Consider the following 12,835-nt stretch of genomic DNA (forward strand, 5'->3'; position numbering starts at 1 on the left):
CTGCAAAGGGAACATGATAATAGTTCTAATAACCTCTTACTCTACCCTTTTCCAATTTCTTAGAATCTAGTTTTCTCTTGTATTCAGATGGTGTTCCTGACATACCTGATAAAATACAAAAACTTTTTACAGCTATGGCAACTTCAGATACTATGTAGCATTTTAAGAAATGATTTTATGTACAACTATCAAAATATGCTACAGATGAAAAAAAAATCAGACTTTATGATTACCTGTGTCCATTCATTAGTTTGAGGATCATATGCTTCCATAGTGTTCAGGTATGTTTGACCATCATAGCCACCTACTGCATATAATTTGTCACCAAGGAGACAGACACCAACAGCATCTCGAGGCATACTCAGCGGAGCCACCATTGTCCATGTATCAGTTTTTGGATCATACCTGAGGAAAGAGAAAGGAAACTGAATGCCCAGGGTAGAAGATTGAGTGTCAATTCATGCTGATCTTCACTTGAATGTAGTCTTGTTGGGTTTTGTTTTGGTTTGTTTTTTTAATTTGTTTTTTTCTCCAGGAAAGAAATGCTTTTGCATCCTGTACAAAAATATTCTAATAGCAAAAATAAATCTGATTTATTGTGTTTTCAGTTCAAATCACTAAATGTTGTTCAGGAACTTTTGCGCAGCTAACCTTTGGCATAAATTAAAATATTTGTCAGATAAGGTGTCATAAAAAAAGATTTAAGAAGAATGTAAGAGCAATATCTCTATGCATGTGTATTTCAATTTATATATTGTAAATTAAATACTTTTTGTAGCATATTAAAAATATCATCTCTAAAACTATATTAGGCTACATTTTTATTTCTAAAATGATACCATACAATGTTCACAGCCAGAAAAGCTGCCTAAGAATTCAGGGGATACGCCTAACTGCATTAGATTTAGATTCTCCTCCTGGTATCTATTCAGTGAAGATTAGTGAAGAAATAATTGTCACAGAATTTTTAAAACTGAGGGAAAAAATCCTTTAGTATAATGATAGCTATTTAAAAATTAAACATTTATCCTAAACCATTAATTTAGATATTCATTAACAATGCAAAAATTAGTTAATATCAGAAGCCAAATGTACCCATTTTAGACAGCTGTAAACCAGAAATTAATCAGCTTTTGATAGTTCCTCTCAGTTTGTTACTAAGGATATCTTTGATTAAGGACATATTAGATTAAACTAGATGTCTCATTTTAACAAATATTACTAATAGAATACTGTGTCACTATATTATAGAGTTAATTTAATCTATCCTTAGGAATCTCTATGTAGTAGAGTTACTTGATAATCAGTAGAGAAAATAAACATAAAGGATATGAATCCTTTGAATGACTTAGTCATTTGCTTAAGTAGAAGGTAGATTACACTCTGAACCTGGTAACTCTTTCTCTAAAAGAATTATTCAGGAATTCTAACTGCTCCACAAGATTAGGCATCAAACCACTTTCTCCTACAACTTCAAGAGAAAGAATTATCTTTAAGTTAATTTTATGGAGGGGAGTCAAGTTCTTTCAACGTATTTTCTTGTACCTTAACCTTTATTAACTAGAAGTTAATAATCTGCAGTAAATTGTATATACATATGCTTTACAAAAAGGAACATTCTGGAGAGGCTGAGTATAAAGGTACCTGTAACTGTCAGTTATTCATATTTTCATTAGGCAACTAATAGGAACATTTCTTGAAGTCTCATATTATATTGGCACATTGGGAAATTTTTAGTATTTTGAATATAAATATTGCAACAATAGCTACATTGATTTACTTTAATTGTCCTTTGGTTCAAAAACATAACCTTCAAATCTGACAATAACTGAATTGTCTTCAACCTTGACCAGATTGTTCTTCAGACATACATATGTATTAGCAAAAAAAATCTTATGTATGGTCTGCAAAGTCTTCCAAAAATAAGATGTTAATATTTTATGTTCAAATTTTAATGTCTCAAATACCATTAAATTGATTGCATTGTTCACCTTAATGTGATTGCATTAAATTGCACATTAAATTGATTGCATTGTTCACTTTCTTTCTTTTAATTTTATTTATTTTACTTATTCTTTCATTTTGGTATCTTTCCTTAAAAATTTTTGAGTTAAATATCTAGACATGTGAAAAATTACTTAAAACTTGATAGTATTTTAAAAGAATGCTTGAGTATGTAAAAGGGAGATGCACGTGTAACACAAAAAAATAACAAATTTTTGAAAGGATTTTTTCAAAGACCTTGTGACTATTTTCAACAACAGCATTGTATGCCTCTAGCTGAGTTTCCCAAGCAGTGAGATGCACCAGCATGCATTACATCTTCACCTGCCTAAAGGCAATACATTTTAATAGAGTCTTTGATACACTACTCTTGAATTACAATGACCAAGGTGAGGAGGTACCAAAGCAGGGAAACCAAATCAATTGACAAGTTTGGGCTTTTTTTTTTTTTTTTAAATAAACAGTTATACAAGGTTAAACAATTCTTGTAACTCAATTCTGACAACAAAATAGAACTGCACAAAAACTTGTTTTTTTGTAATTGCCAGGAGAATGTCTGAGATTTCTTATATCCTTTTCTCTACTAAAAATAATTGTACATTTCATCTTTATAATAACTAGGTATGCCCTAAGGTGAGAAGGGTTATGATAGAAGTTCCAGAATGGGTAAAGAAATCAATCTGAAATCAAGGTGAGATGAAGGGGAAAAAATATAGATTATTTTCTTATGTTTTTAATAGCTGTCAACTTTTGAGCAATATTTGGAAAAGAAAGCTACTTTATAAAATCTGCCAAAATATCTCAAAATTTTGTAATTCTTAAAAAGGAAATAGTTATTTGACATTTAAAAAGGAATACAACATTGTACTTTCCCAGCTTCTGAAAAGTAGACAAATAAAATTATTACTTGGTATCAACACATCAGGAAGTGGCAGTATTGCTAAAGGAAGTAATGTCATGTACTGTAAATATCCATTATGCAAACAATTCTGTATTTCTTCTTTGCTTGGCTTAATTTTTAGTGTTACAAAATACTTCTAAACAGTTTGGTGTTATAAGAATATTTCAAAGCCTAATTTTTATCTCTGAAAAGTTTAGTTTATGACTCTATTGTTTGTATCATGCTTTAAAAAAAACCCAGAATTTCTTAAATGAGATGTGAAAATAGTTATCTTTGTGTGGATGAAAAAATGTAATGGTACTGTGAAAAAAAAAAATGAAAGAAAATAATCTTCAAAGAAATTGTCTTCTACAAATTTCTATGGAATTTTTCAAGTAAATAATAATTTGGTATTTCTTGAAGTAATAACATTTGTTAAATTTTACCGTCACTCATTTAAGAAAATTATGCAACTGGCCATTATTTTGTATTAAAAAAAACCTAAACATGTATAATTGGATACCTTTCTACGTAGTCCAGCAGTCGAGAACAATGATTAGAAGCAGGAGCATCATGGCCTCCAACTGCATAAAGAAAGCCATCACATGTAGCCACTCCTACACCTCCTCTTCTCTTACACATAGGAGCACACATGTTCCATTTATTTGTGTGAGGATCATAATATTCCATTGAACTCAAACAAGAACTTCCATCCCGACCTCCAACTGAATATAATCTAAGAAATAAATATAACCACAGAAATAAAAATGTTAATAAAACCAGAGCTCAGAACTGTGTAAATAAAGACCAATGAACATCTATGTTTTTATCTCAAAATCATATATATTTCATATGGTCAGCAAAATGATGTTTTAAGTATTATTACCAAACTCACATACTACTTAGTGTTTTGCCCATCCAAATAGAAAGGAATCTGTTTTCTTTGTGGTAATGGATATTTTCAGTCTTCTCTGAGGATATATATATTGCCAAGAGTGCCATAATCGGCATGACGATTTGTCTCTATAGATCAAAATAAAATTATAAATCATATAAGCAGCATCGCTGCCTAACTGCTAATCACCTGTGTGGTGGATGTAAAAGTTCTAATTTATAATTGTTAATCCAGATAAACCAGAAATATGTAATTAATTTATAACAGTTTCTGTGTGTTTTTATCATGTATTAAAGTAGTGAGAATTAGTCTTGACAAGCACTGCCCTACATTTTACTATTCTGTCTTGTATAATTCTCTAAAACAGAATAGATTCACAAGCTTCTAATTCTTCCTTCTGGAGAAAAAAAAATTAAAAAAGAATGAAAATGTACTGTATGTAATTCATAAGCTCTGTATGCTAAGTACAACCCATATGGAAAACTGTAGTCAGTCCTTGATCCAGTATTGAGCCTAATACATATACAAAATTGTCAATGGGATGCTCATGCCCCAAATTAATTTTACACTTAAAATGTTGAGATCAAATATGCAGTTCATTGCAGAAAACAATATCACATTCTGTTTTTAAACATGGATTTTTAAAAAGTACTTCCTGGGTTTGAAGGATCTTGACTATATCAAAGAAAAGTCTTTCCCCACACTAACATTAACATGCCTACTCAGCAAGTAACAAAATGATACTCCCAGGCACTGTATCTTGTTTTTCTTCATCAGGATAGATAATGAAGATTGAGTTCTCCAGGGAAATCATAGGAAACTTGAAGTATTTTAGATTTGAAACAGAAAAAATGTGGTTTAACAAACGTTATGCTGCATTTGTAATTATTTGCAGGCAAGAAACTTGTTTCCTTCCTCCCAATATAATGGTTCCAAGAAAGAAACGATTATGACTGTTCTTTCGACTATTACAATGTTGCATCCGTTTCTTACATGAATCATTTTCCAGTCTGTTGCCTTTTTTACAGGAGCTGGGGATTAACTAGTAGAAACAGGCTAGTGTAAAGTCCAGCAGCTGAGCAATTTAGGATGCAAAAGCTATCTGTGTGAAGCAATTATTCATTTGGAAGCTTTTATTGTCCTAAGCGCTCCATGAATTCAGAGCTACTTAAATGTGCATTACCATTACATTGCGGTGGCATGGATGCTGTTGAATAAGGAAGTAATGTACTACCACTAAATAAGTCACTGAAGCCAGAGTATTTTTGTACTGCTTGACAGACATACTTGGACTTACTCCAACGCTCCTCTGTGAGAGATGTTAATGCAAATCCACTTCTATGGCAACTATTTCTTTTGGTCCAGCCCTTTACCTTTCTCTGTGATTATCAGGTATCTAGAAGTAGGGTCCAATCTGAGACTAAGACATCTGCATGTAACTGCTAATTTGTGGGTTTCTGCAGTGTCCAAATTGTTGTTATGCTCAGGGTAACAAATCAAGCCTAGAGAACAACTTAATACACCAGCCAGGACCGCAGTTTTTTTCAGCACAGAATAAGAACTGTAGAATGGTACTAAAAAGAATTTAAATATGTGATCCCAATAAATTTGCATTAATATAAAAATAAATAAAAGCATTTACACGTAGCTGTGTCCAAGGATGTTATCATTCTTTTCAAAGGTGGGACTTGGTTCAGTTGCCCTAAGTGAAATCTAGGGTATGGTGACATTCCCTGCAGGCTGGCAGATATGACAAAGACTATGCAGGAGAAACACACATAGAATCATAGAATCTTTATCGTTGGAAAAGACCTTTAAGATCATCAAGCTCTACCATTAGCTAACTCTACCAAATCTAGTGCTAAGCCATGTCCCTTAGTACTTTCAAACACTTCCAGGAATAGTGATTCCACCACCTCCCTGGGGAGGCTATTCCAGCATTTGATAACCCTTTCAGGGAAGAAGCTTCTTCTAATATCCAACCTAAACCTCCCCTTGGTGTAATTTGAGGCTACTTCCTCTCATCTTATCACTTGTCACTAGGGAGAAGAGATCAAAATCCACCTCACTACAACCTCATTTCAAGGCAGTTGTTGAGAGTGATAAGATCCCCCTCAGCCTCCTCTTCTCCAGACTAAATGACCTCTATTCCCTCAATCACTCCTCATAAGACTTGTTTTCCAAGCCTTTCATCAGCTTTGTTGCCCTTCTCTGGACTAGCTCCAACAACTCAATGTCCTTTTTGTAGTGAGGGCCACAAAACTTAACCCACTGTTCAAGCTGCAGCCTTCACCAATGACAAGTACAAGGGACAACCACTTCTCTGGTCCTGCTGACCACATTATTCATGATATAGGCCAGGATGCTGTTTGCCTTCTTGGCCACCTGAGCACACTGCTGGCTCATGTGCAGCTGGCTGTCAATCCACACACCCAGGTCTTTATCTGCTGGGCAGCTTTCCAGACATTCTTCCCCAAGCCTGTAACGTTACATGCAGTTGTTGTGACCCAACTGCAGGATCCAGCACTTGGACTTGTTGACTCTCATACAGCTGGCCTTGACCCATCAATCCAAGGCTCCTCTGCGGAGCCTTCCCACCCCTTCTCCCAGGCAACCAGACAACACTCCTGCCCAACTTAGCGTCATTTGCAAACTTACCGAAAACACACTCAATCTACTCATCCAGATCATTGATGAAGATATTAAAGAGAACTGGCACCAATACTGAGCTGTGGGGGACACCCAGCTGGATTTAACTTCATTCACTATCACTTTTTGGGCCTGGACATCCAGCCTCTTTTTTTTTTTAAACCCAGAAAAGTACCCATCCATCCAAGCCATGAGCAGACAAGATTCTCCAGGAGGACACTGTGTGAAATGACTTACTAAAGCTCAGGTAGACTACATCCACAGCCTTTCTCTATCCACTAAGTGGGTCACCTTATTGTGGAAGGAGATCAGGTTTGTCAAATAGGACCTACTCTTCATGAACCCAGGCTGACTGGTCTTGATCATCTGGTTGCCCTATGTGTTCTTTTATAATGGCACTCAGTATGACCTGCTCTGTGCCCTTCCCTGGAACTGAGGTCAGACTGGCAAGTTTGTAGGTCCTCGGGTCCTCATTCCAGCCCTTCTTGTAGAAGGGTGTCACATTTGCCAATCTCTGTCAGGTGGGACCACCCCACTTAGCTAGGACTACTGATAAATGATGGAAAGTGGCTTGGTGAGAACTACTGCCAGTTCAGTACCCCAGGGTGTATACAATCTGCCCCATAGACTTGTGTATGTCTAAGTGGTGCAGCAGGTTGCTAACCATTTCCTCTTGGATTAAAGGGGCTTCATTCTGTTTCCCATCCCTATCTTTCAGCTCAGGGGGCTAAGTACCCAGTGAAAACTGGTCCTAGTACTAAAGACTGAGGTAAAGAAGGCATTGAGTACCTCAGTCTTATCCTTGAACATTGTTTGCCCCTACCTACAGGAATTGACATAGATGTTCCTTGTGCTGAAGCCACCATATGCCCATAATTATGCCCCAAATACTGTAAAATTTGTCCCAACATGTGTGGACACGTTCCCCCTTCCACCCTCCTTTTCGGAGAGGGGGACAAAGGCCCAGGCACCAGCCAGATGGTATAAACAACCCCAACCTGTCTTCTAAGGGGTAAACAACTACTTGCACCCATTGCATGGGATGCTCGTGCTTCTTCCAAGTAAGAGCATAATTCTAGCTTCACGTTTGCTATAGGCTAAAGCAGCTTGTTGACAAGAGTGCCCACTGGCCAAATCCAGCCTCAAGAAATTTATAAGTATTACCCCAACTTGTAAACAAGTCACTCTCCCTTTGCTCTCCTTTTGCGCTCTCTCTTTGCCCGAGCTTGTAAGCTCACAGTGCTTAGGCTTTTGTTATTAAGCCATTGCCAGTAAGTCTTCTCACTCCCACATGCATGCATACTAGTGGCTTCTGCAGTACGGAGAAGAAGCCAGCACCCCGGAAAGGCCGCTGTGCCTCAGTTTGCCCAAGGAACATGCAAAGGAGAGCCCTTTGCTGAAGCTACGGAAGTCACAGTGGCCACAACAACCCCATGCAGAGCTACAGGCTGGGGTCAGAGTGGCTGCAGAGCAGCCAGGTGGAAAGGGACCTGGGGGTACTGGTTGACAGCCGCCTGAACATGAGCCAGCAGTGTGCCCAGGTGGCCAAGAGAGCCAATGGCATCCTGGCCTGCATCAGGCATAGTGTGGCCAGCAGGAGCAGGGAGGTCATTGTACCCGTGTACACAGCACTGGTTAGGCCACACCTTGAGTACTGTGTCCAGTTCTGGGCCCCTCAGTTTAGGAAAGATGTTGAATTGCTGGAGCATGTCCAGAGAAGGGCAACAAGGCTGGTGAGAGGCCTTGAGCACAAGCCCTATGAGGAGAGGCTGAGGGAGCTGGCACTGTTTAGCCTGGAGAAGAGGAGGATCAGGGGTGACCTCATTGCTGTCTACAACTACCTGAAGGGAGGTTGTAGCCAGGAGGGGGTTGGTCTCTTCTTCCAGGCAACCAGCACCAGAACAAGAGGACACAGTCTCAAGCTGCGCCAGGGGAGGTTTAGGCTGGAGGTGAGGAGAAAGTTCTTCACAAAGAGAGTGGTTGGCCATTGGAATGTGCTGCCCAGGGAGGTGGTGGAGTCACCATCCCTGGAGGTGTTCAAGAGGGGATTGGACGTGGCACTTGGTGCCATGGTTTAGATAGTCATGAGGTTTAGGGTGACAGGTTGGACTCGATGATCTTTGAGGTCTCTTCCAGCCTTCATGATTCTATATGCCTAGCCCCACTGGATCAGAAGAAGAGCCCACCCTGTTTTAAAGAGGACTGGACCCCTGAATGTAAGCCTTGACCCAGGCAGGGAAGGGACTAGCCCACCATGGCAGTCCAAGCGACGAGCCACAGCCTTGTGTGTACCAGCTTGTACAAGCAGGAATAGTGCTCAGCCGCCTGTGCATGACCCCACCGTTCGCAGGAGATAAAAGGAGCTGCTGCCTGTGCCCACTCCGCAGCCCTGTAACACCACGGTAACTCAAAGTCAGGACCACCCTGAGAGAGAGTCCCACCCTCTCCTTTGAGTCAAGCAAAGGACTGCCTTGTAACCTTAAACAGGGAAGCAGTTGTCAAGAAGAATTCGCATGGCCAGCTCCACTTCAAGCCAAGCAAGGAGAACTTGCCACTTCGCGTAGCCATTCCCTTTCCCCAGGGGCTGGCAGCCTGTCGCCATCGGGATTGGAGACATCCGACCCTGCCTATAGGGAAGCATTGCCCCACCCCACAGTGAGGGCCGACCTTGTGAAGGCCAACCCTGAAGGGCCCAGCCCTGCCTCGCAGGACCACTCTCCCAGGACCAGCTGCACTAGGCCAACTCTGTCTAGGGAGCCGCACCGACCCTGCCAACCTCCAGCAGCCGCAGTTGAGCCAAGGGACCACCCAAGACCTGCTAAGGGGACCTGCAGACCGGCGAAAGTCTCACCCCTCCCACAGAGGCGGAAGGAGAAGGAGAGTCACTGACCCCATCCAGAGGGAAGCGCCCCACACGGCCCACCAGCTTTTGCAGTCTCAGCCCTGGGAGCCTCCCCCCGCCCAGAACAGACCAGCCCCAGGCCAGCCCCGGCAGACAGCAAGCAGCCAGCTAACCGTAACTTAGCAACTAGCTTTACTACAAACACAAGACACAGTGTATCTTGGCACGTGTACAGCACTCACTAACGTTCAGTTCAAAGCACCCGTGCCTATCCGCATGACATTAGCTTGAATTGCCTCTGAAACACTTTGTAAATCTTTCTCTGCATATAGTTAAAGCAGCCACAGCATCTTGTCGAGTCACCATCTGGTCGACAAGCGGTGGAATTGCAACCTTCATTCCTTTAATTGAAATTAATTCTGTAAATATTCTAATTGGGTCAAGTTGTACATACTAAACCAGTTATGGGATGTATTTCACAACCATGCACTAGAATCTGTATATAAAATAGTGATTAATTGGTTATTAATATTTTTAATATTTTAAAATAATTTTCATAATTCATATCTCATAATTCATAAATCAATAACTTCTCCATCACACTCCTTAATTCCTCTTTTGTTGCCAATATATTTAGAAAAGTATTTCTTGTCTTTTACAGCAAAGCCAGATTAATTTCTAGTAGGGTTTTATCCTAGTAGGCTTTAGTCCTCCTGGGTGGCCCACCTGTTCTTCCAACAACCATAAACTCTGATTTCTCCCTAAGCTGCAATCAAATGACTCCACTCAGCCAGGCTGACCTTATTCCCTGATGACTTGTCTTTTGGCACATGGGGCAGCCTATTCCTATGCCTTTAAGACTTCTTTCTTCAAGAACGTCCAGCCTTCCTGCACGCCTTGGCAATTCAGGACTGCCTCCCAAGGCAGTCTGCTTCCCTACACTGCCTCTGTAGAACAGTCTCCAAAACAGGACAAAGTCTGCCCTCTGGAAGTTCCAAGTGGCAATTCCGATGAACCTCCTCTTCTCCAACAATGGAGAAATCTATCATTTTGTGATCACTGTGCCCAAGATAGCCCCCAATTGTTACATCACTCACAAGTCCTTCTCTGCTCACAAACAGCAGGTCCAGCAGGGCTCCTTCTCCACTTGCTTTGCTCACCAGCTGTGCCAGGAAGACATTCTGCTCTGAATGATTTGTTGAAAATACTAGCAAGTAGAATTTAATTTTCATGTGCAAATACTTACAGAATGCAGAGACAAAAGATAATTCAGTGAGTCTGAATTTATCAAATTCAAGTTCCTCAATTTTGCTTTGTTTGTTAATTTCATATTATTTACCATATTATTCTAGCAGTTTTACATTACCCAACGTACTGTTTTTATTTCTCCCAGATTATGTGTGACTGTAGACTTCTTTTAAATGTCATACCTCTTAAACACTTCTGAGTACCTACAGTATTGTAAAGCTTTTATTTTCAACATAGTTTGATCAAATGAAAGCCTGAGAAATAATAATAATTATAGTGGCATAATAATCATATCTCCATTAATTTCTGAATTGGGAATATTCTGTTAACCACACTTCATTGTGTATCCCATCAAAACTGTTGGGATTTCTAGCATAATTATCACTGCTTAGAGAGGAAGATCAACAATGAAATGAAAGCATCCAGTTCTGAGTACTTTTATCTCTACTGATCACAGTTGCCTGTGGAGGTGTTATAGATTCCTATTCCCCAATGGTCTGTATTTCATCTTATTCAGACACTGTGTCTAAATATGAATTTAGACCAAACTCAGTCTCCTCTGAGCTGGAAATCTTTTCAGGGTTCAGTCATTTCTTTTTGTATCAAGATGGATAGAGATTCCTAAACATTTGTATACATATATGCATAAACTGGATAGAAAATGGCACAGAGGTTTCAAAGTACAAGACATTAGGAGAAATCATGACTGGATGGATCAAAAGCATTTATCACGGTGCTATCATCACAAACCTTTGATAACTAATCAGAAAAGCTATTTTTAAATTCAGTTTGACAAGCCAACCTCAAAAGACCAGACTGCCTTTGATGTGAGGTAGCATGGCTTGTGAAAACAGTTGAATCATGCCTTTGCTGCATTTGTTAACGAGCTTTTGCCTTTCAAAATTTTTTTGCTGTGAATATCAAAGACGATATCCAGTCTTCTGCTTAGGTCCCTTTACACCCTTTTCTGCCCTTTCAGTGTGCCTGAAAGAGCAATAGAGAATTATTCTGGCACAAAGGATACCTGCCTGGTAGAACTGAGGGGAAGATAATGATTTTCATCAGCCCTGGACTTGTGTAGCGTTCAAACAGGCCATATCCGATTTAGGAATCAGATTGTAGGAGAGGAAAGGTATCTATCCATGCTGCTTTGCTTATGCTAATGAACTCATGCTTGCCTAGCAAAAGTTGAAAAAACATAGCTTTCTGCATGGAAAGCATTAATGAAGTCTTGTTTCTCTGTGTAAATTTGGAGATGTATTTCATGTATTTGGTGCAGTGATACAGCAGTAGGGTAAGTTAAAAATACATAGTTTGATAAAAAAAAGAAAAAGAAAGCAGTCATAGAGAAATTGCCTGTGATTAAAGAAACAGTATCTACTGATAGAAAATATGGAGGGAAAAAAAAAACATTTTTGCATGGATAATATTATGACAAAGTTCTGCTTCCTACACCAGATAGTACAGATTCCTATTAGATAAGATCTGTTTCAAATAAATTTAATTCTATATGGGCTTCATAACCTTTCAAGACCAGCGCTTGAATGTCATAAAAAACGAAACTGTTATTTAATTCACAGAATTGTGAATTGTGCTGGACTGAACTAACTTTTTAATGATATCCATCTTCTTTATGAGTTTAATAATTTCAGCCTACACAACTCTTCCATTTGTCTTGTCTCAAAATCCATTTATTGCACAATTTTGATTACAGTATTAAAAAATATCTACACCTATCTGTAGTTTTGACAGTTAAGGAAGAATATTTTCAATATGTGTCCCTTTTTCCCTATAGCGGAAGGCAGAATAATTGCCTGAGAAAATAGTTTGATCAAAACCAGCAGTTAATAAACAGCACACTTATAAAACACCAAAGTGTCAAACTATCATAAAAGGTTCTTCTACAGGATTTACATTAAGGTATAGTTTTATTTATAGGTCAAAGCACATTTAGACTTTGTTAGATATTATTAAGAGCAGCCCATAGAGATATTTAATTGAGTATCAAATTAGATATTTAGTTTAATTTCAGTAATATTTAGATATTTAAATACCCTTCTGGATTTACACATACAGAAATAAGAAAATATGTGTGTACACACAAACAGAGGTGTACACATGAAAGTATGCAATTCAAGTATATGCCTACATTTAGTCAGGGAAACGTCTCAATACTTTGACTGTACTGAACAAGGGCTTCCTTCAGGTCCTAACACATCAGCCCTAAGTACTCTTTGAGACAGGCCGGGACTCTCGTACTTTCTTTCCCATTAAAGATAATAATTAAAAGCCAGATGAGAGATAAAAGTGATTGCTG

At 38.9% G+C, this 12,835-nt stretch overlaps 1 protein-coding gene across 2 annotated transcripts in view; it reads right to left on the minus strand.

Annotated features, from left to right (window-relative positions):
- Window positions 1-12,835, minus strand: part of KLHL1 (kelch like family member 1) — a 223,834-nt gene that overhangs the window by 1,463 nt on the left and 209,536 nt on the right. For both annotated transcript variants that reach the window (XM_054381796.1, XM_054381787.1), the window contains 2 exons: window positions 3,408-3,620; window positions 234-405 (listed from right to left, as the gene is read on the minus strand). In XM_054381796.1, coding sequence (XP_054237771.1) covers window positions 234-405; window positions 3,408-3,620 — 385 coding nt within the window. The remainder of the gene's footprint in view (window positions 1-233; window positions 406-3,407; window positions 3,621-12,835) is intronic.

The sequence above is a fragment of the Indicator indicator genome, chromosome 1 (genome assembly GCF_027791375.1).
Source record: "Indicator indicator isolate 239-I01 chromosome 1, UM_Iind_1.1, whole genome shotgun sequence".
Taxonomy (NCBI): Eukaryota; Metazoa; Chordata; class Aves; order Piciformes; family Indicatoridae; genus Indicator; species Indicator indicator.